Genomic DNA, 26,692 nt, shown 5'->3' on the forward strand with positions numbered 1-26,692 from the left:
AATCAGCGACGGTCTTGTTCAATTTTGCAAAGCTGTGAATTTTGATTTCGAGGGCTGCAACGTTAGCCGAGCTTGGCTGCGCGTCTGTAAGATGTCTTCGAAACGGAGTATTGGCGACACAGAGGTCAGTGTTTTCAGTCTGTTCTGGTAGGTATTCACTGAAGCGGCAGATAGGCGACAAAACTGCGTTTCACGAACTAACCTGGCTATCTAAGAATGGTCTGTTGAAGCTGTGGCGTTAAGGTTCCTGCAGTCATTTGACACCGTGGCTGGTGATTCCTGCGTTGCCAGCAGCACAAACGACGGTTCCGGTGCTGGATGATATATTCATTGCGTAACTGCATCACTGCTAGATATGAAATAACCGAGCTTTCTGTGTCCGCTCAGTTACTGTTTGCTTTGGCTGGGTTACAGTTTGTTTTACTGGGTTACCTTGAAACAATTGAAACAAGACAGTTCCAGCTTGAGTTTAAAACATGGTGCAGCTTACCAGGGCCACTCCAATCATGTCTGCTCCTTTTTTGCAGTACTGAAAAAGAGAATCCCACAAAATCCAAAATATCAACATGTAAAATCGAGGCTTGACACAGGTAACATTCCTAGTTTTATTCTTTCCATGGATCATGCTGTGAGGGATGAAAATGGAGTTCTTCATTTACTTCTATCCATATCTTGTATAATCTGGAACATATATATCTATATTTTATCTCCTATGCATCCTGTATCTCATTTATCTACCTCAGACTCACTAAATGCATGTATGGAAATATGTACAACTGTACATATCATAGCTGTTACTTCATACCTATATTAGTGTTACAAAAACTGTACATTGGAAATGGTGCAATTCTGGTGTATATTAATGTGTATATTTAGAGTTTAATGTGTGTGTTTTTATATACTTTTTAAAGCTGTGTAGTGTTATTATAATATTAGTCTTAAAATATAACTGCTGTTTATTTTGCTAGGATCCAGCATGACAAAATACATGGAGAGGTTGGAGGAGATAAAGAAAAGTAAGTACAGTTAAAGTAGAGCTGAGCAATATGACAATATTTATCATTATCATGATAAATTCCCTCACAAAAGTATGCTTTTCAGAGCATATCATGGTCGATCACCCATACTTAAACACTTTCCAACTGCATGTTTGTTTATAAGAGAGCCCAGTTAGTCCTGTTTAATCAGATTTAGTGCAGTACAGTGTGTGAAATGTTGAATACGAGTAATTGGATTCAAAGTTTTTGACAGTCTTTTTGAAATGTGACACTACTTTTTTGTGTTCTAACATATCAAATGTCAGAAAAAATAAATATCATGATATATCATGTATTGTAAAATGCTTACTGAATTGTCGTGATATTACATTTTGCTATATTACCCTACTCTAAATTAAAGATGGATCAGTTTTCTAGTACTTTCTTCTCCACCACTATAGCTTTGGTACACTGGTACAATTTATCAAAGTTTGCATGCAAAACAAGGACACTGACTTAAATATGGCAAGTTTACCGAGGGTGTTGAGGGTATTTAAGGGAATACTTTTCAGTTTTTGTCTATTAAGCATTGCAAATAAGAGAAGCTCTGCCCTACTGATATTTTCTGACCAGATAACCTGGCTTTTTCTCCAAGAATGGCCACTTTGTCCACAGAAGCCATCTTGTTACAGTTTCTCTCAGATTTCTCAGGGATAAGCAACACAACGATTCCCTGGTTTGACTGAATGAGCAGAGGGGACTGATTGTACTGTAGATTACAATAATTCCTCTGTCAGGTTTTAGCCAGCGGAACCCTGTGTGGCAGTGTCCGTATTTGCTCTTTAGCAGGATAGATGGCGAGGTTGGCCTTTGGAACTCTTGCCAGCATTAAAAGGAGGCGCTGGCAGTGTTTCTTTCAGAAGCTGTTCAGGTCCAGCGCAGGCTGCAGCCTCTTCTTTTAGACAGTATGGGGACGGATATCGGAGGGTTGAACTTGTGTGATTTGTTGGTTGATGAGGATGAGGTAAAAAATGGTGATTCACAGGACCCCGGTGAGTGAGATTTTATGCAGGAATCAGATTGCATTTTACTCTTGCTAAATGTGGCTCTGAGTCACATTGTGAAAGTTAGTGGTGAGACATTTTGGTTGTTTATTGTGTAACTGTGAATGTATGTGCTCTTAGATTACAGATATAGAAAAGATGAACTGTTTAAGAGGCTCAAAGTGACGACATTTGCTCAGCTGGTAAGTTATATGAGTATTGTACTTTTTATTTCAGTAGCTGTGTTCTTGTGCATATATGATGTTGAATTATCCCCTGTGAATGTGATGATTTACTGATAAAGACTGACTTTGTCTTTTATCAGGTAATACAAGTTGCTTCAGTGTCTGATCTGAATGAAAGCATAATGGATGAAATTCCTAGACTTGAAGGTAAATTCTGTCAAGTGAATGCCTGATTCTTGTGTTTCTCAGTTTGTCGTTTGTCAGATTTTGTCTGTTTATACATCCTTTCTGTCCTAGATGATGTTTCAGAGTCGGCAGAAACAGATCGTCTCTCAGATCAGACCAATGGCTCACCCCAGCTAACACCTCAACCTGTTCAACTCATAGATGGCAATGAATCAGGCGACATTGGCTTTTCTCCTAGATCCACACTTCAAAGGTAGCTTCAACCTTTAGTTCTCATTAAAACACACTCATGCATGCAGTATACAAAAGTTTGGGCACCTGTGGTCAAATAACAAGTTTTGTTAATTTTCTTATTGAAAATAACTTACACATCCTCTACAAAGAACACACTTCTGCACATTTTCATGCATAATCACACTTTGTTTGCTGAATTTAACATGTTGTTTTATGCTTTATGTATTATTTTTTCCCAATATGTTAAACTGAACAAATAAATAGAAATTGTGCACTACAGTTTGCAGGAAGTGCCGTATTTAAGTTTCCAGTAGAGGATGTTTAACTTATTTTCACTTAGAAAAATCAGCAAAAAATGTCATTTGAGTGGGGGTGCATCCAACTGTACACACAGACCTCTGTGCTTGTAACCTTATTCCTTTAATCTGGCTAGCCAGCATGTCTCCCTGTATATCTGAGCAGCTCACCCCCCTCTATTGTAAATCCACAAAGAGCCCACATTGGATAGTCCGCTTTCTCAGGGCCCTGAGTTCCATTAGACTTGACCGGGGCAGAGGAGTGCAACTAGACTCCCCCCTCAGAGACTCAGTGAGGTTATATTACTTACATTCTGCTGAAACACCGACAGCTACCCCAGATCAGTTAATCTGAGAGTGTTTGTGTTCTTGCCAGTGTGATCAGTGGCGTTGGAGAAATGGATTTGGATAAGAATGGGCAGAAGGCAGTCAGCCTGACTCCAGTGTCCGCTCCCAGCTCTGCAGAGCGCCCCTACTCAGACTGCCCTTACCTGCTGCTGGACGTCCGGGACAGAGACCAGTATGATCAGTGTCATATCATCAGTGGTAAGAAATAAACTTTTATGATCAGTTAACTTTAGACAAATGATTACCGTCTGCAGAATTATAAACAATATCATTGTGACCATATGTAGGTCATTTACTTCATAATGGTCATGTGTTCTGCATTGACGGCATGTAACACTGTTAACATGCAAAGGTTCTCTGCATTTGTTTGGATGGAAGCCAAAATACTGCCAATCTGGCACATCGGCACCCTTCTTCTGTACAAGCTTGTCCATTTTACTCTTTCTTTAACTCCAAATTATAATCTTTCCAAGTGCCATTCAACGTATGTATGTAGGTGTTGTTTTGTTTGTGTAGCTTATGATTAAGCGCAACCTTTTCTATTGTATTTTTAACCAAATATAGATAGATTGTACAAAGCAAATGGTTAGATAAGACGGAGCAATGACAAAAAAATCACATGGCACATGAAAGAGAACAAAGGAATGATAATTTGTGTAATACTGGCACGTATTTATATTATTGCAGGACTTGGTAATATCAGTTATTGGCCTTAGGCTAGTAAGAAATGAGAGGCAGGTTTAAAATTGAATATATCTTTACCAAACCTGAATAAAGCACAGAGAGTAGTGCTGATTGGATTACATTACTAGTGTACAGACTTGTAATAGTAAATGGGAATTGATTGAATTGAGAATTGTTTGTAGTATTTTAATTAGACTAAACCTGTTCAGTGGAAATCAGTCCTTTTTAGTCTTTAATGATCTTTTAAAATACTTTCAATCAGTCATATTTCCAAATGAAGGTGAAGCTGCCCTTAACTTTTGACCTTTGATTTGAGATTTTGGGATTGATCTCTGTCTCCGTTTACAGCACACAGTTACCCTATTGCAACCCTATCAAGAACGATGAATCCTTACACCAAGGAAGTGCTGGACTATGTATCCTTTGGGCTTATTATTGTATTAAAGTAAGACATGAATTTAAATTGGTGTAAACAATAATACAAGTATTTGTGGAAGAAGTCTTGAACCATTTCACAGAAAAACGCCTCAGGAAAGATCATCATTCTCTATGATGAAGATGAAAGGATAGCAAGCCAGGCGGCCACCACCATGTGCGAGAGGGGCTTTGAAAATCTCTTCATGCTCTCTGGAGGTGAGCCCCTTATAGCAGCTGCTCATGTTCAAAGGGTAGCAGTGTGGACATATTTAGACCTATTTTGTAATACTTGATTTGGTGGGATGTGGATACATGATTCTCAGTGAAAGTAATACAGTTTTGAAATTCTTCTGTCCATCACTGCACAAGGTTTGAAGGTAATAGCGCAGAAGTTTCCAGAAGGAATGACGACAGGCTCTTTTCCCATCTCCTGTCTTCAATCTCCGACGGGGTCTTCAGGGCGGAAGTATTCCACACCACGTCAGACGCAGCAACCAGCTGAAAAGAAATGGCGTTTCTCTTCAGAAGACCTTGGCAAAATCCAGCATTATCTGGAAGAAGTGCTCATACCTAGTGAGACTAGCAGTAAGTGATCTGGTTTACGCTGAGATAAAGGATCTGACAAGATACTAATGTTATGTTTATGGTACAGGCTGACTTCAACCCTTAGAAGTCTAGTGTTATTACTGTTATTTTTACTGTACCATTTAATTGGGGAAATATCTATTTGCAGTTTTTCAGACTTTGTGATTTAAATTGTGATTATTTCTCTATAAACTACACTTGCTATTTTGGCCAAGAAGACCAGTATCCAGTTTTTTCCAGCTTGAGGCTTGAACGCAGAGCACAGCATGCCAGGGAGCAAGTTAGTTGTGGTAGTGATGTCACAGCACAGTTGCTTCTGATTGGTCTCAGGCACGAGCTCCGTACTATTGGGCAAAATTTCCCCAGTTAAAATTTGTTGATAGTGTAAGCTATAATAAAAACTGCAGCTCTTGAGATTTGAAAATTACACTCTTTTATTTGTGATTGAGATTAAAGTAATAAGCCCTACAGTTTAAATGAAATTGCATAATTACATAGTTATTTACATCTACATTCAGTTTACATTCTATATTGACAGATTCAAGTCTACACTTCAGTCAAAAACTGTCAAAAAATCTTCACAATTTTTTTTCAGCAAATTCAGATCAAAATAAAATATCTCCTCTACTCTAACACAAATGGGTGATAGGTTGAAAGTTTAGAGTTTGCACTTTACACACAATCTCTCCACTCATTTCTATGAGCTACGAGTCAGAAATAGTACACAAAAAAGTAATGACATGCTTTTGTTATCACTGGCGATAACTGCGACTTCTAGGGTTTAAATATGAAAAGATCCTCTTAGTTTGTTGTGGTCATTTTGCTCCACTCACCAGTAGATGGCGATATAAAGTCAAATTAAAACAGCAAGTAAGCTGTAATTTATTATTTGTAGTTCGATTTCTGTCCAGCTGTCGAATTAAATTCCATCAAATGACTGAAATGTTGCAAAAACATTTGTGAATAAGGCTTTCAGCTTTCTACAAGAGAATAAAAGTACTCTACTCAAAGTCACACTTGTAAAAAGCACTATGAAATATGGTGTAAGTGAAATTTTAAATGTTGATTTTTATTTCACAACACAAGAGCATAGAAATGGAATGTACTGACCATTAATTGATGAATAGCAATTATGTGTTTATTGTTTAGAATCACTGTTTTGTTTTCTTTGATAAAATAAAGGAATATTTCAAATTATTCATAAGACAGCTGGTAGATGCCACCTTCTGTCATGTTTTGTAGCCAGGGCAGAGCGAAAAACAGAAACACTTGATTAGTCACATGGCTTTATTGTATTTGCATTTGCCTGATTTATTATAATAGTGAATGTTTCAGTTGTAATTTATCATATTTCCTTTTTTTTGGCAAACAAACATACAAATTGTATACAAAGTTTGACAGTTTTATTTAATATTTGCCATCCTCTTTATGCCAATAATGCATAGAACCTAGCTACTGATTCATCTGGTTCATCAAGTTTTATATGAATAATATTGAACACCTAGTTTCTCTTTTTTCCCTTTTTTTCCCACATCAAGGTACATCAGTGAAACATTAGACTAGATTTGACAAAACACGTATATATATGTATGTCCTGTCTTTCTCCAGGTCGTCTAAGCAGTAGAATGTCCACCAGCAGTGCCCACTCTAAAGTGTCCAGCGCTCGGAGTAGTCGCCAGGGCTCGGTGAGTGCCAGGTCACAGAGCAGCCGGCCCTGGAAATAGCCACCGCCTTCATCATCTTCGTCTTCGTCATCATCACTGCAGCCCAAATAAAGCCCATATATTCTGGTACCACAGGATTCCTGTGAACATTAGTGATCAGCACTAAGCCTTTACATTTACATGCTTCTAGCCTTAATGACCTGTAGACTAGCTTTAGGAATGATTTCAGTTATTACTGAAATATTTTGACCACTGATCATCTCTGACATGTACTGCTTGAAATGGAGATTTTGCATTCATGATTATTTACATGGTTAGTTGTATTTTAAATCAATTTTATCACATGACACTTAGTTAACTAAATGTAGATAAGTGCTTTCCAGCCCTGATCCTGGAGAACCCCCTACCCTGCACATTTTAGCGTTTCCCCTGCTCCTAACACACCTGATCCAACTAATCAGCTCATTAACAAGCCCTTGTGGGTGTGTCGAGAGCTGGGAAAACACTAAAATGTGCAGGGCTAGGGGATACACCACATCCAGGGTTCGGAACCTGTGCTGTAGATGATGTGAGTCTATTCTCATTCCAGTAGAAGCTTATTTGAACTGCATTCCTCTGAAACTAATAATATGGAATGAGTTGGGTGTTATTGTCTTTTTAGTGAAAGCTTTAAGTCAGTGCATTGCTTCAGTTCATTTGAATGCTTAGAGATAACAGTGATTCTCTTTCTATTTAGGTGAATTACTTTGTTTCTGAATGGGCATGTATGCTGTACTGCTTAATTTTTTTACACCCTAGCACTATGCCTTCCTCTCCATCTAAACATTACTTATTTCAACAGGTCTTAATGTGGTATGCAAATCGAGAGCAAGTGGCAGTTTTTATCTCCGTGTTTCCCAGTCTTGTCTGCAAAACAGCTGTAGTGTAAAACTCATACCTCATAAACACATACAGCAGACGAGCCTTCCACTGGTGTAGGATGAAATGCGTGGTCAAATAGAATGTGGAGCTAATGGAGTTAACTCAGGCTCATCGCTTGCAGAAGGATATGCTAAAGCATCAAGACAGACCCAGTCCAAGCACTATAGAAGTCACTCAGTATTGCTGTGCGTTGCTGTGCCTGTAGTTGTAAAAAAGAGATGAAGGAACTCAAAGTGCATTTACTGTAACACAATTTTGAAAGTGCACTGAAAACCTGTGTGAAGTGCTGGGCTTGCTGGACCAGTTATTTGTGTGTGTGTGTGTGTGTGTGTGTGTGTGTGTGTGTGTGTGTGTGTGTGTGCCTGTACGCATGTGAGAAACTTTCATTTTGTCCATTGCTTGATTGATGGAAGTCAGTTACACTAATCTTTAACAAACCTTGCTTGAATGACCAATGAAGATTATATGAATGAAAACTACCTGGTTTATCGTTTGTATATTTAAAGTTGAATAAAGAAATATTTTATACTGTAAACATATTTTCATTATTATCCTTTACTAATGTTTCCTCTGTGTACTATGAAAAGGCAGGTTGTTGAAATATTTTGCCTCTATCTCACCTTTTTCACACATTTTTCTTGTTTTTTTTTCACTTTTTTTTAGGTGCACTTGATTGGTATGGGTGTTACTGCAGTGCAGTACAGTTGAGTGCAAAATTTTGAACAGGTGAAAATAAGTTCACATATCCTCTATAGAGAACACACTAAAATATAGCAATTAATGCAAATTGTAATGCACAATTATCTTTTATATGTATATTAAATGTATTTATCTGCTGTGTTTAACATATTGGGATAAAAATATGATAACTTTTGCACAGGCTATGTTATTTTCCCCCAATATGTTAAATTCAGCAAATAAACAGTAATTGTGTATTAAAATGTGCAGAAGTGTGTTTTTAACTGTAGTATATAAAAAATAGTCTACAGTTCAGCTTTAACCAGCTTTGAGAAGTTGAGAAGCTAATGAGCCCTTTAACCACCACACTACAGTTTGCTGAAACTATATAGCAATCCTCCCCACATACCATGACTGGCAATTGTGCAAGCGTGCCAGTTATAGTGCCACAGCAAGTCACTACTCAGTTGTGTAACTTCTAAGGAGGCAGGGTGGGCAATCTGAAATCTTTACTGGGCCCCTCAAAGGAACTGGTGTAATTGTATACCCATCCATGTTAACCATTTTTAAACAGATTCTTCACAACCTGCAACATGATATATTTATTATACATCACTGAAAATCCTAAATAGTCTCACCTAAACATTAGACGTTAGTGAGTGGAGTGGCATGCATCAACTTGCTTGAGACAAAACGATAGTGAGTAAACAAGCAAATTACATTGTGATTTTTTATTCATTGAAAGTATTTTTTGTATTGCAGGGGCATTTCAGTGAGACCTAGTGTCTCTAAAGCCGTAATGTCCACCATAAAAAAAATGTAATTGATCTATAATGAGTAATAAATTATTAAATATTGTTATGTATTGTTGTTAGGCCCAAGAAACTATATCGTGATCTCCCTAAACCCTTACACTTATTAAGAATCCTAAGATTTATGAATATACACAATAATGCAAATTGCAAACACCTCCTTTTCTGTGAGTTCCCAAACCCCATCCCATCCCCCTGCCCTGCAATTATGAATTATGTAATGCATTCATGATGAAATTATGTATTTGGGTCAAGTCAATTAAATGCATTACTTTTTTCAGTGCGCAACAGTAACTTTACAGAATAACGTTTAGACAGGCCATCTACCTAAAGGCAAATTTTTATTGTAACCATTTATGCAATTTTTCTGGTGACTGCTTTATTGATGATAGCTGATTGTCTCGCACTCCGTAACTGGGGGGGCCAGGATGACCGGCTTCTTGCTAGAGTGGCACTGGCCACCCCTTTTTGTTCCAAAACCAGTTATCCTCTACACTTGGGTCAAGTCTCAACAAGTCTGAGGCATCAGTGAGACGGTGAACCTGTGTTGTTATGTATGTGAAACTGTTTTGGGCCTACTCTCTAGGCTACGCTAGCCTGTAGTGCTAACGAGGACAGTATAATAGAGCAGTGTCAGTGGAGTGTAGGTGAGCCAGAATCAAACCTGTGCTGTGGTATGTGAAGCTACCGCTACCTGCAACTTGAACATCACATCACTGTGTTCGCCAGAGCCAAGCTGAAAAAAAGCACAGACCAGCATAAAGTCCAGGCTGATTTATGCTGGTTTACCAGCATTCAAAATAACATATGCTGGTTTTGATTGTAATCAACATTTCAAATTCTGTTGCTGCTGACCAGCGTACTGTCCAAAACATGCTGGTTTTCCGGTGACCAGTCATGCTGATCTGTGATCTGTGTTTTTCTAGTAGGGCTCACCATATTTGACACATTAGGGCAGGCATGTTTTGTAGTTTCTTATCACCATGTCGTAATCAACTCATTGGAATATTTTAGTATATTGGACCGTGATAGGCCCAAGTTTATTTGTGACGTACAAAACCAAAATGCCACGAGTCACTTTTTTGCAGTACTGAGAAAGTATGTTTTCAATGGAACTGTCGCTGTTGCATACAAGCCTCATATCTGCACTTTTGTTGTTTTTTTACTTTTTTGCATTTGAAAACTCCAGTTACCCTCTGCATTGTGTTAATTTTCAGAATGAATAAACAAATAAATGCTCCAAAATGACCTGGAAAGCAATTATTACATTAAAACATTTTAAAGATCCCTTTTTTTTTGCACAGTGACAATAATCATAATTATCCATCCAATAAACAAACGTTCTGAGTGCAGGGGTCTAAGACTGGTAACTGTAACACACAACAACTTCTGTCTTTCACAGCACTTGGAAGCTTTAATGAGGAAATTGCTCTCATAAAAAATGACTTTTTATTAGTTTGTATCGTGCATCTGCAGGTGCAGTATTAACTGAAGCATCATCGTTTGACCCAGCTGTTGGTTCAGTAGGTGTTGTTCTTGGTATGGCCCATGATGACCATGAGGGCCAACCACGTCTCTTTAGCAGTGGGGACGATTTGATTGGCAGGCAGGGCAAAACCAAAGCGACCAGTATCTCTCAGCTCAAAGGCGTAGGAGTACTTGATGCCCTGGTTATAGGTCCAGTCAATGGTGCCACCACTAGCTTGGTCTGAGAGATAAGACAATTTTCAGCTTCTCACAATAGAAACTTCTATTCTCACTGACGTTTCTATGGAGAACCATTTTAGCTTTAAACTGACAGTTTTTCATACCAAACATTCAATTTGAACAAGAAAGAATGTCACTAGTACTAATAAAAGCATGAAATGTGACATGTAAACAAACTTGTAAGAAATCAATTTAAACATATAATTGATAGATTTTCAAAATATCAATATGTAATTTTTACTAGTAAAATTTGAATGATCATTTGAATGAATGTTAAAATTTAAGTCATTACTAATAATGATGGTTGCTCCCATTAAATTAATTGGGAAAGCCATTAATTTGTCTATATGATACCTGAAATCTCACATACCAAGTTTAATTCCTACAAAAAGTTTATTTGTATTTAAAATGTATTTTTATTTTATTAGCATAAATAGCATTTTTTTATGTTCTGTGAATCCAGCTATTTTAAAACTAAAGCTAATGGTAGCATCAGATGTTCTCAGTGACTGACAATGATTGTACCCTTACAAAAATCATCCATAATGATATGAAACTATGAGATTTCTACATTGCTATATAATACTTGTGTAATCTGTATTTTCTCCTCCTGTAGGCTAATATTCATGTTCACTCTATTACAGTATTATATAATAGTTGTGTAGTATATTGCAGTAAACTGGAAAGATTGTCTGAATTTACTGTAAGATTCTGTAAGTAGAAATGTCTGTATTATTGCTGTTTTTCATTTTTATTTATTTATTTATTTATTTATTTATTTTTGATTGGTGCATGTGTGCACTAACAGCTTAGTTTCACTTGTAAACACATATAATAACCTTTAATGAACATTATAACCTAGGAACAGCTGATTTAGCTCTAGTTTTGTTCTACTTACAAATGACGTTGATGACGCTGCCAAATCGGTATCTGGTGCCATAAGGACGAGACAAGGCAGTGACAGCCTTCCATGCAAGGTTATGCTGTGATAAAATAATAGGAAACATTTTTCGTACAGCATACAGCAATAAAAGACCTGAGCTACACTGATTGACCAGTTCATTAAGCACACCTATCTTGTATCCGCGCTCTGTCCATTTTTATCAGATCCACTTACAACGTAGGTGCACTTTATAGCTCTACAAATACACACTGAAGTCCCACTGTTTCTCTGCATGCTTCGTTAGACCTCTTTCACCCTGTTTTTCAAAGATCAGGACACCCACAGGACCACCATGTCAGTGTCACTGCTAAGAACAATCCACCTCCCAAATAATATCTGCTCTCTGGTGGTTGTTTGGGGGTCCTGACCATCAAAGAACAAGGTGAAAGGGGGCTAAAAAAGTATGCAGAGAAACAGATGGACTACAGTTTGTAATTGTATAACTACAAAGTGTCCTTGTATGGTAAGTGGAGCTGAGATAATGGACAATGAGTGTAGATAAAAGGAGGTGTACTTAATGAAGTGGCCAGTCAGGGTATGTAGTGAGTATAATGTATGGTAATGTGTGATGCTTATTTTACTATGTAGCTCTTTTTTTGTTTCTCACCAGCTCTGCCTGGTCCCTGCAAGGAGTCGTGGTGTAGCCGTAAGGGTACAGCAAAAACTGAGAGAAACTATGGATGGACACAAAGGCTTTGAGGTTGCCATGAGACTTGACAAAGTCCACAATGGCCTTGACCTCAGACTCTGAATGGGCAGAAGGTCCATGGTAGTTATTATCACATGGGTTGTTACTGGAACCAGGGCCTGGAGATCAAAGTGTTTAGATCTTTTGCCTGATGTATTATTGTACATTAATGACAAAAAAGTATACCTTTGTATACAGTACCTCCAAAGTTAGCATCCCAGTTCCTGTTGGGGTCAACTCCAACACACCTGGATCCAGGATTGGGCTTCCTTGTCTTGCGCCACATGCGGTCCTGAAGACATGACAGATTAAAAAGAACCATCATTTATTTGGTTACTGTGATGGACTTGTAACAGATCTTATATGTAGGTTAATGTTTTTCTGAACATGTGAGGGCTCACAGAGGTGTGGGTGAACTGGAATCCATCAGGGTTGACGACGATCTCCAGGAAAATGTCGAACTTATTAAGGATGGCAGCGAGAGCAGGATCACGGTTATAGGAATCCGCAATCTGCACAATGAGACAGACATGCGTTACAGCTAATGATACACATACTTGCAACTGGGTTTCGATTCACCTTAGGATCTTATTAATATGAGTTAGCAAAATGAGTAAACTGAACCGTCTTGGCAAACCAGGTTCCGCAAGCCTGTGTGACCCATTCTCTGGAGTGGATGCCAGTGTCAATCCAGATACCAGGGCGGTTAGGACCAGTGCTAAACTATGTGAGAGAGCAAACAAAACATAACTTAAAAGAAAAGGATAAATTTGCTAAAATCTTTCCCCATCTGTTTTACTGTGCTGTCTAAAATTGTTTACTTTAATGAAACATAAAAAACATTAATTAACAGTAGTGACTTACCTTCAGAACATTCAAGGGTCGGCCCTCGTAGCTTTGACCAATCATAATTTTGCTAACTAACTGAGGGTTCTCCTTCACCAGCATGTCAATGAAGCTATAAATCTGAAAGTCAGAGCTACGTGGTTAGAACTGCAAATCTGATGGTCAGTCAGAGGTCAAACATCAATGAACCTGATTTCAAATAAGACATGTTCATGGATCAATATCCCTTTCCTGTTCCTGCTACATTTTTTTTTTGACCAATCACTGCCATCTGATCATGTCATCAGTGTGTGCTAGATACTCCTCCCTGAGCCACTTGAAGTAAAGTAAAATTGTTCTCTAAATCTATCCAGGATCAACAGAAAGATGAGGGTCAAAACTTTGAAAATCTATTCCAGATCAACATGAAGATGATGAAGAATGAATATTACTACTTGTCACCAGGATCAGCAATGAAGATGACAGTCCTGAAACAACATTAGTAAGTCTACTCAGGATCAGCATGAAGATGATGGTCCTCAGTGCACAATAGTAAATTTACCCTGGATGAACCTGAAGAGAATGGCTCTGAATTAATATTAGTAAGTCTATTTAGGGTCGAACAGATTTACTCATTTTGATTGAGGACCATTATCTTCATGTGGAATATAGATCATTGGTAAATCTTTTCAAAATCAATATGAAGATGATGGTTCTGGGTCCCAGTGTGCAGATCTATTCAGGATCCATATGAAGATGATGGTTCTGGATCAACTGGAAAACCTATCCAGGATCAATATGAAGACTATAGTCCTAGATAAACATTAGTAAATCCCTCCAGGATCAACAATCAAGATGATGGTTCTGAATAAACATTAGTAAGTCTAGACAGGACCAACATGAAGTCATCTTCATGGTTGTGGATCAATATTAGTAAATTTATCCTGGATCAGCATGAGGATGATGGTCCTAAATCAGTATTAGAAAATCTCTCCAGAGTCAATGATGATATTATGACGGGTCAAAATTCGCAGAACACTAAAGGAGGAGGGGCTACTCTGATGATGACCCTCTGGATTAAGACTGCTACTGCTAAGACTTCTAAGAGTCCTTATTTAAATTAATCATGAAAGAAAGCTTAAATATTTTACAGATTCAGTTTGTAGGAACTAAAATGCTTTTGCACATTTTGAAAGGCCTTTAAGTGGCTAAGCTAATGTAAGCTACATATACAAAATACTAAGGATGAATCACAAATAGCTCCATACTCCCTACATAGTGCACCATGTGAGTTATGAAACTGTGGCTTCTACACAGAAATAACACGCTATACATCCATCAGGGAATTAATCATTCATGGCTGAATCCCAAACGGCTCTTTGTTAGACATATTATGCACTGTTGATGAAGTGCACTACACAGGGAGTAGGGGGCCGTTTGAGACTGTGCTCCTTTGGGCTGACATGGTTGACTTCTGATAAAGACAATCAGTGTTTCATTTTGTTCAACAAACAAACATTTCTGCAAATGAATTTTGTGATGAATTGTTTAGCTGCTCAGTCAGAGTAGAGGGCACACACTTATGACTTCAGATGGTTGTGATTGGTTAAAAGAAAGCTTTTTCCAGGAACAGTTAGGGGGATATTGACCAGGAGCAGGTCTGACCTGCAGAAACCATAGTCATCATCTACAAGTCGTGTAAGTCACACCACATGAGTAAAGCTATGCATTTTTGGACAGTGATCATATTAAATTGTCATCACATGACTTTAAAATCTCTTGAAATAATTAAACTGATAGAGACAAATATAGGTTATAAACACACCCATGTGTAACAAAGGCCAGGACATTAAAGTAGAATAGTTCTGACCTCACTCAGGGTGTGGTAGGTGGCGTAGTTGAACTCATTGGTGGATCTGGGCTGATGAGCACGAAAGCGCATCATCTCCTGGTGTTCATCATCCAGAAGATCCTGGTGGAAAAAGAATGTTTAAATGAGTTATTAGAAGTTTAACCCCTTTAAAGTTTCAGGCTTATTACATACTAAGGCTTATTTTCTAATAACCTCCAAACTAGCTGAGCTATTCTTACATTATAGAAGTGTGTAATAAAATTTTCATTTCAAGGGGTTAAAACTGACCACAACTCTATGTGTTAATGTATTTAAGCATTTAGAAATCATAAACATTACAAATTTTGTAAGGTGGACAAGCGACTCAGTGGTCAGATTTATGACTGAGAGCACAAGAAGTCCTACATACTTTGTTATGGATAAAACAAGAAGATCCAAGATATTTTAAATATACAAGAAGTTTGTTGCTAAAGTGTTTTGATTACCAGAAACAACAACAACAACAATTACATTAATAATAGTAATAATAAGAAGAAGAATAAGAATAAGAATTTTAATAACAAAACTCAAAACTTCCCAACCTGAAGATCCTGGATCATGATTTCATAATGGATCTTGTTGTTCTTCAGGAAGCTCTTGACCTTGTGAAGACTGGTTGAGGGAACATGAACATCAACAGGCAGAGACTCGTGAACGGGCTCCCTCCAGAAGTCCAGCTGCACACAGGTGGACAGACACATGCAGCACATTGATATTTTACATGCAAACGCTAATGACATATAAATTACCTACAACATTCAGGAAGAATTTTACCTCAAGATATTCATGATCAGTCAGGTTCTTCAGCAGAGAGATCTGAACATCATTGACTGCAGTGATCCGCAGGACCTGGTGTCTGTAAATGTCAAGTACAGTAATTCATGAACTTTCCTTACTGGTGATAAAAATGTATAATGTATATCATCACTGTCATGAGAAAACTTTGTATCTCCAGAAAATTAATTTTACAGGAGACAGGAGAAGTAAAAATTTTTCTTAAAGTTAACCAGATTTAATTCTTAGTAATTTTAGATCATATCTATGTATACACACACACACACACACACACACATATATATATATATATATATATATATATATATATGTATACGTACACATACATATATTCGAACACATACCCTTCAAAAGTTTTCCTGCCAAAGACGCCCAAAATCAGAGATGCCAAAACCAACAGCTTTCTCATTTTGCCTCCTGTAGCAGAGCTGCTCTGTGGCATTGGCCTTATATACTGTTTCTACACTGATGGGATCATCTGAGGTATTGCACAGGACTGACAACAGTTCCTACTTTGCTAAAAAATCAACACAGTTACACCATAGCAATCCCCTAAATACACAAAAAAGATGAAGTGTGTTACGTTCAAGAGTTGCGTAACTGATTACTATTCTTCAGTACTGTTACATATTTAACATTTAACCTGCTGGTTATATTTAATCTTCAAAGATTTTATAGAACATATTATATCACATGTGCAACATATAAGAAATATCATTATAAAACAATTAGTGTCATCATCAGCCTTCATACAGTGCTGGAACGAAGTCCTGAGACACTCTCTGAGTACGATTTACATCTTGTTTATGTATGTCACCCCTTCCACTGAGGACACCTCCTTTACCTGTTCTCTTTCTCTGTGGGATCAGTTGAGTCCATGGATTGCATAGAGGACTCCAGCTCCCATGAGCCATTGGAAGATCATGTGACTCCCCTCACTTCACCATCCACCAATGAAACGTTCATTCCTGTACTCCTCTTCACAAGAATTCTGAACCTACACACCTGTTTATCATCTCTAGTCATTAGCTAGTATTTATTTAAGCCCGAGGGCAATGGCCACTATGAGTACTTGGTAATGCCTGTCTGTAGTCTGCCCTCTGTTGTTCAATCATTCATTAATAATGTATTTAGATAGATGCTTTGACATTTTGCTATTGCAAATTTAGATGACATTCTGGTTTATTCCTCCAACATCCAGACCCATTTTTAGCTCATTCACCAGGGCCTCCAAAGACTGCTACAAAATCAATTATATGTTATAGAAGAAATATGTGAGTTTCATGTATAGGAGATATCCTTCTTGTCATTAGTTATGAGGGTGTGATTATGGATGACCACAAGGTCGATGCTGTTACAAACTCGCCCGTTTCCGCTACCATTAAGCAACTACAGCAATTTTTAGGATTTGCCAACTTTTACAGAAGATTCCTCAGAGACTTAGTACCTTAGCTGTCCCACTTACATCACTTCTAAAGGGAGGACCCAAACATTTAGTTTGGAGTCCACAAGCTGAACATGCTTTGCAAAGACTAAAAGAAGCATTCATGTCAGCACCTATTTTAGTTCACCCTGATCCAGAAAAGCCTACTAACATTATAGCCGCAGAGAGTGTAGTGCCCGCTGTTAGGTGGGAAGTAGACAATAAAATGGATCAGGCTCTAGAACATTCATCTAGTCCCCCACAATGCCATTAAAATAAGAAATACGTCCCAGTTGAATTTAGGGGTTGTTTGATTACTTGGGCCCATTCATCTCTCACTTCTGGTCACCCTGGAGAGACACAATTACTTAGCACTCAATATTGGTGGGAGAATATGCTAGCTGATATTCCCCGGTTCATGTTGTCTTGTACAAGTTGCTCTAAAAGTAAAACTGCCAAAACTTACCTGCTGGGGAAATTAGTTCCCATTAGTTCTACTTGCCTATAGACTTCAGTACTGTGATTATCACTGCTGTTTACATACCACCACAAGTTAATGCTAGGATAGCACTAGACGAGCTACTACCGGCCATAACATGGCAACAGAACAAGCATCCGGATGGGGTTTTTACCATTGCTGGAGACGTAAACCACGTTAACCTCAGGACTGCACTGCCAAACTTTCACCAATATGTTGATTTCCCACCAGAGGCGAAAACACATCAGACAATGTACATTCAAACATTAAAGACGCTTACATAGCCTCACCCTCCCCCCACCTGGGACAATCAGATCACATCTCCCTGTTCCTCACTCCTACTTACAGACCTGTCATAATCAGGGTCAGACCATCCATCAGGACAGTGCAGACATGGCCCGAGGGTGCACCCTCCCAGCTTCAAGACAGACATTGAGGAGTATTCATCTTCAGTGCTGGCATACATCAACTACTGCACAGACAGAGGGACTGTAAAGAAAAGCATCTGGATTTTCCCTAACCAGAACCCTGGCTAAACAGCGAGGTCCGTAATCTGCTTAGAACACAGGATGCAGCCTACAGGTCAGGTGACGCAGCAGCATACAGCACTGCCAGGGCCAACCTGAAAAAGGGCATCAAACAAGCCAAAAGGGCTCAAAGGCAGAAAATTGAGGACTACTTCATCAGCAATAACCCCCGATGTTGATGGCAAGGTGTTCAGTCTCTTATCAACCACAACAGCAACAGCGCAGTCCTATCCACTGGTGACTGATGTCACACTAGCTGATGAACTCAATAGCTTCTCTGCCTGCTTTGACAAAGGTCAAAGTGGAGAAACCACTCATGCTCCTTTCATGTCTCTCTCCTTAAGCCTGTCATTGCTGGTCTGTCAAAAAAATACAAATATATTCAAAGAATTTTGATAGGCAGAGTGGGATGATGTCATGGCCATGCGTTCATTCAGAGGATTCTAGGAGATGGAGTCCTCCAAGAGTCCTCCATCAATTTCCTCCAAAGGGGGTGGTGCTATGTCGGGTGTAGCCTTGTCCAATGGACCAGTGACAACAGGTTTGAGAAAGGAGACATGAAATGAATGAGAAATGTGATAACGAGGAAGCAGGTCAAGCTTATAAGTGACATCATTAATCTTAAATGGGCCTATTTATTTAAGGCTGGAGCTTTTTACTCCCCTCTGCAAACCTGAAGTCTCTCTCCGGGTATGTCAAAGTACCTGAACACCTGATTGACTAAAGTTTCTGCTGTTTGAAACCTATCCACTACAGTCAGAATGGTATTAAACCCCTGTAAACAGGGTAAATCAGTAATAAAATCAATTACAATATGTGACTATAGTCTTACAGGAATTGGTAAGGGGACAAGTTTGCCGGCCGGCAATGTCTTTGATGTTTTGCACTGAGAGCAAACTGAACATGAAGCACTTCCCACCAATGATGATTAGATAATAATTGCTGTGTTGCTCCTGGATGTCCTGTGGTAAGTGCCTGTACATGTAACATTCCTGGTTGAATATCAGTTGTTGCTGTAGATAAAGTTGCTATGCTGTAGTTGGGGTCTTACAATCTCAATCCTACTTCCTGTCTCTGCATAGCCCTGCCGTGCAAGTTTAAAATCTGTTAATGCAAAATGAGGATCTTGAAACCACCACAGCTTGCTGAAACACTGTAGCAATCATCTGCCATTTATGCAACCATACAACTAACATTCTGGGTACAAGATTTTCTTGTAATTATAGAAGCATACGTGACAGTTTTTAACAATTGATCATGTTTGTGACAAAGAACCAGCAGGACCCCACTGCCTGATGCACTGGAGATAAACCTGATCAAAAGACTAGCTGTGCACTCATGTTAGTTTTCATGTAATCAGAGTACTTTCATTTCCTTGACAGAGCTACACAAACAGATAACCCAATCTCTGTGAGCCTGAACTGTAAAACCATGAGCACCATTGCGCAGTGAGTATGACTGTGTCATAATCCACCGCAATTTGTAAAAACACCTCAACAGAGCACAAAGAACATTCTATTGTTGAAGTGGACAAGAAGGCCAGTGTGAAGCAATGTGCCTGCTGGTCCAGCAGCTGATTATTTCAATATGCCTCTGTGGGTACCTGTATGCACTTTAGCACTGTAAAATCCACTGATCATGCAGTGATCTACAATCTACCGGTCTGTCAGTTAGAAGAACATCTTGATAACAGTCTAATGAGGTTCTCAGTGCAGTAAGAAGTCTGATAAAGAAGTGCAGGCTCAGCTGGAATTCCTATTTAGACTCTGAAAAATCACCTTGTCAAAGATTTCCACTAAATCATATGGACTTTCTGTTTGCAGCAAACCATTTGCTCAGAAGGTTCTCACAAGACTAAAAATGTTCTCACATAATCACTACCTAAAAGACAAAAGGGAGAGGAAGTCCACTTTAGTGATACTCCTGACATTTTCCTGTTTGGAAAGTCATCGTCTAAGCCAACACATCATGTTCCCCTTGAGACACAATGGAGGTTTGTCATGAACAGTGGTATATTCAACATGATCTTAGCTTAAAATTTATTCAAAGAAATAAAGATCTCTGTTGTTCTTATCAAAGGCCTGTTAAAAAATGGTTTGGCAAAAAAATTACACTATTTTAATGTGACAAGTGGTTTGAGAGAAGATCTGGGGATGTATTTATGGGAAAATTTGGGTGACTATAAGATTTCTAGTGTTTGTTAGCTACACTGCTAAACTTATAGCTCCAGTTTAAAACTAAAAAAGTGAAATTTGGGCACCAAACAGGTCATGGCTGATCAAGTACTTCTGGGGTAGCGAATTTGATTTATTACCAAGCCATAACTTTAAAAAGTGTTATCAAAATTATACCAGTATGGTTCCACTGTTTCATTACACTGCATCATGATTGTATGCAGGCACATGTACGGTGCTGTGAAAAAGTATTTGTCCCTTCCAAGTTTCTTCTATTGTGGCACATTTCTCACACTTGAATGTGTCAGATCATCAAATTACTTTTAATGTTGGACAAAGACAACCCAAGTTAACACAAAATGTTTTTCAATGATGATTTTATTCATTGAAGGAAAAATGCTGTTTAGCCCTACCTGGCCCTAATTGCCCCCTTAGCTATTAAATCAACCAGTTAACCAAATTCAGTTGACTATTGGGTTCACTTTCACTGGCCACACCCAGGCCCAATTACTGCCATACCTTTTAAATCTAAACATAATCTAAATAGAACCCGTCTAGCAATGAGCAGCAGGCTAATAGGTCTCAAAAAGCAGCACATGATGCCATGTTCTAAAGAGATTCAAATACAGATGTGGAACAAAGTCATTGAAATCTACTGGTTTGGAAAGGGTTAAAAAGCTATTGCTAAGGCTCTGGGACTCCAGCAAACCACAGTAAGAGTCATAATCCACAAATGGAGAAAACTTGGAACAGTGGTCAACCTTCCCAGGAGTGGCCTGTCTAACAAATTTCACCAAGAGCGCATCAATAACTCATCCACCAGACGAACCCAAATGAACATAAAAAGAACTGCAGGCAACACTTGCCTCAGTTTAGGTCAATATACATGATTCCACAATAAGAAAGACACTGGGCAAAAAAGGCATCCATGGGAGAGTTGCAAGGTGCAAACCACAGCTGATCAAAAAGATCACAAAGGCTTGTCTCACATTTGCCAAAAATATCTAAATGAACCCCAAGACTTTTGGAATAATATTTGTGGACTGATGTGTCAAAGGTGGAACTTTTTGGAAGACATAGGTCCCATTGCATCTGGCAATAGCATCTGTTACATCATACCAACAGTCAAACATGGTGGCGGTAGTGTGATGTTCTAGGGCTTTGTTGCTTCTGCAGGACCTGGACTACTTGTCATAATTGATGGAACCATGAATTCTGCTCTCTATCAGAAAACCCTGAGGGAGACTGTCCACTTGTCAGTTCATTACCTAAAGCTCAGGTGCAGTTGGGTTATGCAGCAGGACAATGATCCAAAGCACACAAGTCCACCTCTGAAAGGGTCAAAAGAAACAAAATTAAGGTTTTGAGGTGGCTGAGTCAAAGCCCTGACTCGAATCCCATTGAGATGCTGTAGCAAGACTTTAAATGGGCAGTTCATGCTTGATAACCCTCCAATGTAGCCGAATTAAAACAATTCTGCCAAGAATAGTGTGCCAAAATTCCTCCGCAGTGTTGTAAAAGACTCATCGCAAGTTATCACAAACATTTGCTTGCAGTTGTTACTGTCAAAGGAGGCATACCCAGTTATTAAGTTCAGGGGGCAATTACTTTTTCACATGGGTGATATAGGTTTTGAATAAATCTTTATTTTCAATAAATGGAATGGTCATTTCAAACCTGCATTTTGTGTTTACTCATGTTGTCTTTATCTTATATTAAACTTAGCTGGATGATATGAAACATTCAAATGTTGCAAATTAGCTAAAGTAGAAGAAATCGGGTGGGAGCAAATACTTTTTCACAGCTCTGTATTTGCTGATGGCTTACAATCTCAGCTTTTCCCTGTGAAAGTCAGGATGCTTACAGCATTGTGTATAGGCTCCAGTCATTTTCACTCTATCCTGGAAGAACATACACTACTTTTTTAGCAGTCCCTCAGCAATGCAGGTGGTCTCCAACTTCTGTTCTGACTTGATTTTCCTGTGTCTACAATCCCAAATATTTATGAGTTTCAATACTGCTAGTGATTATTTCCTACAGTACAACATGCCCTCAGTCTTTAATGTCTACAAGTGTGTTGTTCTTCAAATAAACACGCAGGAAACAGAATTGCCTAAACTGAAGCCCCAGAGTCTAACCTTCAACGAATTCAGTATTGAAGAATAAAAAAAAGTGTGCAATTCTGCTTCATAGGCAGCATCTTAACAACCAGCTGCCTTGTTAAGATGCCCTGTAGATCAATAGCATTTTTTTTTAATCCTGGAGAGCCAGAGTCCAGCAGAAATTGGTGATTCTCTGCTCAAACACATGTACAAAACAAAAAGTAATCAATAATTGAATCAGGGTTGCTGAGCAGAAAACCTGTGCTTGACGTCGGTTATTTGGAATGTGGGATTAGAGCTGATCATATCATGCAAAATGAAATTTAAAATTGTGTGAACCTGGCTTTTGGCAGACTCTTGCTTCTTTGAGAACAAGTATTTAAAATCCTCTTAAAAAGCTTACAAAAGCAGTCTGCCTGGACGTTTCTTGTCTCCACTTTACTTTGTGGTGCTGAAGCATAAATCCCATACCACAGGCACATTCATGAGACATCAGATGTGTCCAGGGTTTCACCAATCATCATTTCATCATACAGGCAGATAAAATAGACACAAAATAGACATCATCTAGGTGACCAGCTTTTGTGTTGGGTTATGCGTGTGTTTCAGAAGGCTAAACACTGCTTATCCCTTTCCCTGGTCCTTTATGGCAGTGTTTCTCAATCCTGGTCCTGGAGGTCCATCGCCCTGCACATTTTAGTGCTTTTTCTGCTTTAACACACCCACTTTAAGAAAACAATGGGCTGTTAATGATTAGTTGGATCAGGAGTGTTGGGAGCTGGGAAAATACTAAAAACAGGTCAAAGATGGGATGATTAGCACCCTCTAGCCTGTGTTTCCATTTTTCGAAGACTAGTTTTAACACCAGGAGCTCGCAATCCCTGAGCCCATAGATACATTCAGGAGGTGTTAGCTTATGTGAAAAGAATCTGATAGGGTACAATTTTGGGGGTTCTCCAGATCTTTGTGATAAAACTGCACCCACACCATGTCTCAGAGGCATCTACCTCTACAGTGAAAGGCTTGGAAGGATCAGGGTGTTTTAAAACAGGAGCAGGCATAAAAGCCTTTTTGAGAGAGTTGAAAGCATGTTAAGCTTGAGTCCAACTCAAATAAGAGGGCTGTCAAAGGTGCCATGATACTACTGGAATTTCAGTTCCTTCACAGAGGAGGGTCAAGGCCAGTTTACTACTGCTTCTACTTTATTGTCATCCATAATGACACCATTAGCACCAATAATGTAACCCAGAAAAGATACTGACTGTAAATGGAATTTGCATTTCTCACCCTTAACACATAAACTGTTATAGAGAAGTCAAACCAAGAGACTCAAGATCAGGTGAGTAAATAAGGATACCATCAATATATGCGATGACAAACTTGCCAATTATGTTGCGAAGTACATTGTTAATGAAAACCTGAAACACAGAAGGGGCATTCAACAGGCCGAACAGCATTGACTAAGTATTCATAGTGCCATGTAGTAGTGACAAATGCGGTCTTCCATCGGTCACTAGGGCTGTGGGAAAAAATCGATTCTTAGATGCATCGCGATGCAGACGTGGACGATTCTGAATCGATTTATAAATGTCAAAAATCGATTTTCTAAATATTTAATTTATAATGTAATGTTGATGGAACGCAAAGGGCGGAACTTGGAAGCGGGTAAGTGCAGCGCCCGGACAGTCTGTGGCGGCACATAACAAAAACACAAGTAGAAGAGCGAGAAATCCGACCGGCTCCCTCTGCATTAAAAGCCAGGTCAGGTCAGGAGTCACAACTCAAATGATAAGAAGAGCCATTTTGTCCTTTCAACAAAAATCAAACCACCCTGGGAGCCGCAATATTTAATGTCCAGTATGTGATAATGTGCTAGTTTAGGCTAAACAATATAAACAAAAACGCAGATCTACTCTGCTCTGCTTTAAGCTTCGCCCACAGCCGCTTTTCTTCCAACTCTCCCAGAAAACTTTTCCTCAAAAATTGAATAGTTTCTTGTAAAATGACGCCAGCTTCTTGCTGAACTTCCCGGTTCCACCTTAAATTCTGACTGAGGCACCGAATGTAAAAGCAGCACCATTTAAGGTGGAACGGGAAAATTAGAGAAGCGACTTCATCTTCGCAGCTTCACATCTTTTAGTTAGTGTTTGAAAGTCTCTCGTTGCAGATTTAACGTACCAGGAAACCAACTGCGCTGCTTATAAATGCGAATAAGTCCATTCGTCTCCAAATGTTCATTTTCCTTTTTTGTTCGCTACTAGCTCGGCGAAACCTCGTTGCTAGGTGACCTGCAGTCTTTCATGCCCCCCCCCATCACGAAACCAAAACCGAAGTTATGAAATCCCTAAAGACTATATAATGTGCTGCGTGGTCATCCATTACCACTTATCTTATTTCACCGTAACAGTGCATTTTATCACAGATGAGTGGCAGCAGCTTCTCCAAACCAGAGCAGTGAATGAGAGCCGTCCAGTTCACTTGCCACATCACTTCCATTTGTTTTATTAATAAAAGATATTGGATGTAAATGCACTATGGATCATTGCAAATACTTTGTTTTAAAACTACCAAGTCCTCAGACAGTAAGAAAATAGAAATCATGTATAGAAAATAAAGATGCATCGAGATACATCGATAATCGTTTTATAATCGCATCGCAGCCCTCTGAATCGGAATCGAATCGAATCGTGAGGTGCCTGGAGATTCCCACCCCTATCGGTCACCATCTCTGGCTCTCACTAAATTATAAGCACTACCTAAATCCAATTTGGTGAAATACTGAGCCCCCCTTAATTGTTCTTAAATTCCAGGAATGAGGGGAAGTGAGTATGGATACTTCTTAGTCATTTGATTTAAACCCTGGTAGTTTGTCAAAGGACAGAAGCCACCATCCTTCTTTTTGACAAAGAAAAACTCTGAAGCTACTGGAGAAGTTGAGGGTCTAATGAAACCTTGTTGTAAAGCCTCCTCAGTCTAAGTGTCAATAGCGCGCTCTTCCTCCTGAATTAAAGGGTAAACTTGGGACTTGGGTAGGGTTGCATTCTCAGTGAGGTCAGGGTTGCATTCTCAATGAGGTCTATAGCACAATCACAGGAACAGTGAGGTGGTAGCTTAGTGGCATTTACTAAAAACCTTGTGGAGATCAGAATATTCATACAGATAGTGTCAGTAACAGGGCTGTCAATGAAAGTGGATTGCACAGGAGTGGCAGGATACGTGATGCAGTTTTGGTGACAGTAATCTGACCAAGAAGTTAGTTCACAGTTACACCAGGAAATGCAGGGGTTGTGTAGGTCTAACCAAGGAAGAGCTAATATTACAGAGTACTCAGAAGAGTCCAATACTAAAAAGGAAATCTGTTCGCTATGGAGGGCACTGGCACATAATCTTATTAATTCCATTATCTTTGTGATGGATCCAGCTCCTACAGGTTCTCCATCCAGAGCAGTTACACGCAAAGTTGTCTTCAGGGGCGTCACAGGAATCTGCAGTTCGTCCATGAGTTGGGCATGAATAATTTTCTCTTCTGCTCCGGAGTCGATTAGGGTTGAAATGACAGAGGATAGTTTCTGGCAATAAATAGTCACAGGCATGAGAAAAAACTTAGAAACCAACCCCTTTGTGGGAACACTCACCACATTAGCGCATGGAGCAATCTCCACTTCACTGGTTTGCTCCAACCACTTCCAGCTACCAGGGTGCAAAATTTCAGTGAATAATCTGAAACTGAACAGTTACCTTGTCAAAGCTTTATCAAAAGTTCACCACTGAGCTTTCCCTCATGAGGCTGATCAAAAAAAAAACAAAAAAACTGAACCTTAGGCCAGATAGCGGTTGCCTAATCTAATGCTCTCTCGCACAGACATGAGATTAAAAAAGAAATCTTTTCCTGATCAGAAAATGGGACAAAAATCCATGGCACATTTCAGGGTTACCATCAAACTTATCAGACAGAGAAAACAGAGCTTGGTAAATCAACAGGTGTTGAAATATTAGCAACGTTATCACTTTTTGTGGACATACCTAAAGCCTTGCAGTTGGGCTGTTAGCTCATTTACATTTGCAACCAAAAGAGCTAGTTGGAATTGTTGCTCCATTTGCATAAGAGG

The 26,692-nt window shown here is 39.0% G+C and overlaps 3 protein-coding genes across 4 annotated transcripts in view; 1 reads left to right on the top strand and 2 right to left on the bottom strand.

Moving 5' to 3' along the window:
• Positions 1 to 305, bottom strand: part of poc1b (POC1 centriolar protein B) — a 49,678-nt gene extending 49,373 nt beyond the window's left edge. Inside the window, exon 1 of the mRNA XM_036568249.1 lies at positions 203 to 305. The gene's annotated coding sequence lies outside the window, so the exon portion shown is untranslated. The remainder of the gene's footprint in view (positions 1 to 202) is intronic.
• On the top strand, positions 37 to 8,075 carry cep41 (centrosomal protein 41). 2 transcript variants are annotated; one of them, XM_036568254.1, is made up of 11 exons: positions 37 to 124; positions 528 to 590; positions 969 to 1,016; positions 2,162 to 2,223; positions 2,346 to 2,412; positions 2,503 to 2,644; positions 3,298 to 3,467; positions 4,302 to 4,369; positions 4,472 to 4,586; positions 4,740 to 4,955; positions 6,564 to 8,075. In XM_036568254.1, exons 3-11 carry the CDS (start codon positions 977 to 979, stop codon positions 6,677 to 6,679), a joined length of 996 nt encoding a protein of 331 aa, XP_036424147.1. In that variant the 5' UTR covers positions 37 to 124; positions 528 to 590; positions 969 to 976; the 3' UTR covers positions 6,680 to 8,075. The 2 variants fall into 2 exon arrangements, with proteins under 2 accessions (XP_036424147.1, XP_036424145.1); XM_036568252.1 differs by lacking the exons at positions 37 to 124; positions 528 to 590; positions 969 to 1,016 and adding an exon at positions 1,936 to 2,029.
• Positions 8,076 to 10,423: 2,348 nt separating this feature from the next.
• LOC118806725 (carboxypeptidase A1-like) lies at positions 10,424 to 16,356 on the bottom strand. Its single transcript, XM_036568255.1, has 11 exons — positions 16,224 to 16,356; positions 15,859 to 15,940; positions 15,627 to 15,761; positions 15,064 to 15,165; positions 13,233 to 13,334; positions 12,993 to 13,091; positions 12,770 to 12,880; positions 12,570 to 12,660; positions 12,288 to 12,487; positions 11,636 to 11,720; positions 10,424 to 10,738 (listed from the first exon to the last, which is right to left on the bottom strand). Exons 1-11 carry the CDS (start codon positions 16,319 to 16,321, stop codon positions 10,551 to 10,553), a joined length of 1,293 nt encoding a protein of 430 aa, XP_036424148.1. The 5' UTR covers positions 16,322 to 16,356; the 3' UTR covers positions 10,424 to 10,550.
• Between the last annotated feature and the right edge of the window lie 10,336 nt (positions 16,357 to 26,692).

The sequence above is a fragment of the Colossoma macropomum genome, unplaced genomic scaffold, assembly GCF_904425465.1.
Source record: "Colossoma macropomum unplaced genomic scaffold, Colossoma_macropomum, whole genome shotgun sequence".
Lineage (NCBI taxonomy): Eukaryota > Metazoa > Chordata > Actinopteri > Characiformes > Serrasalmidae > Colossoma > Colossoma macropomum.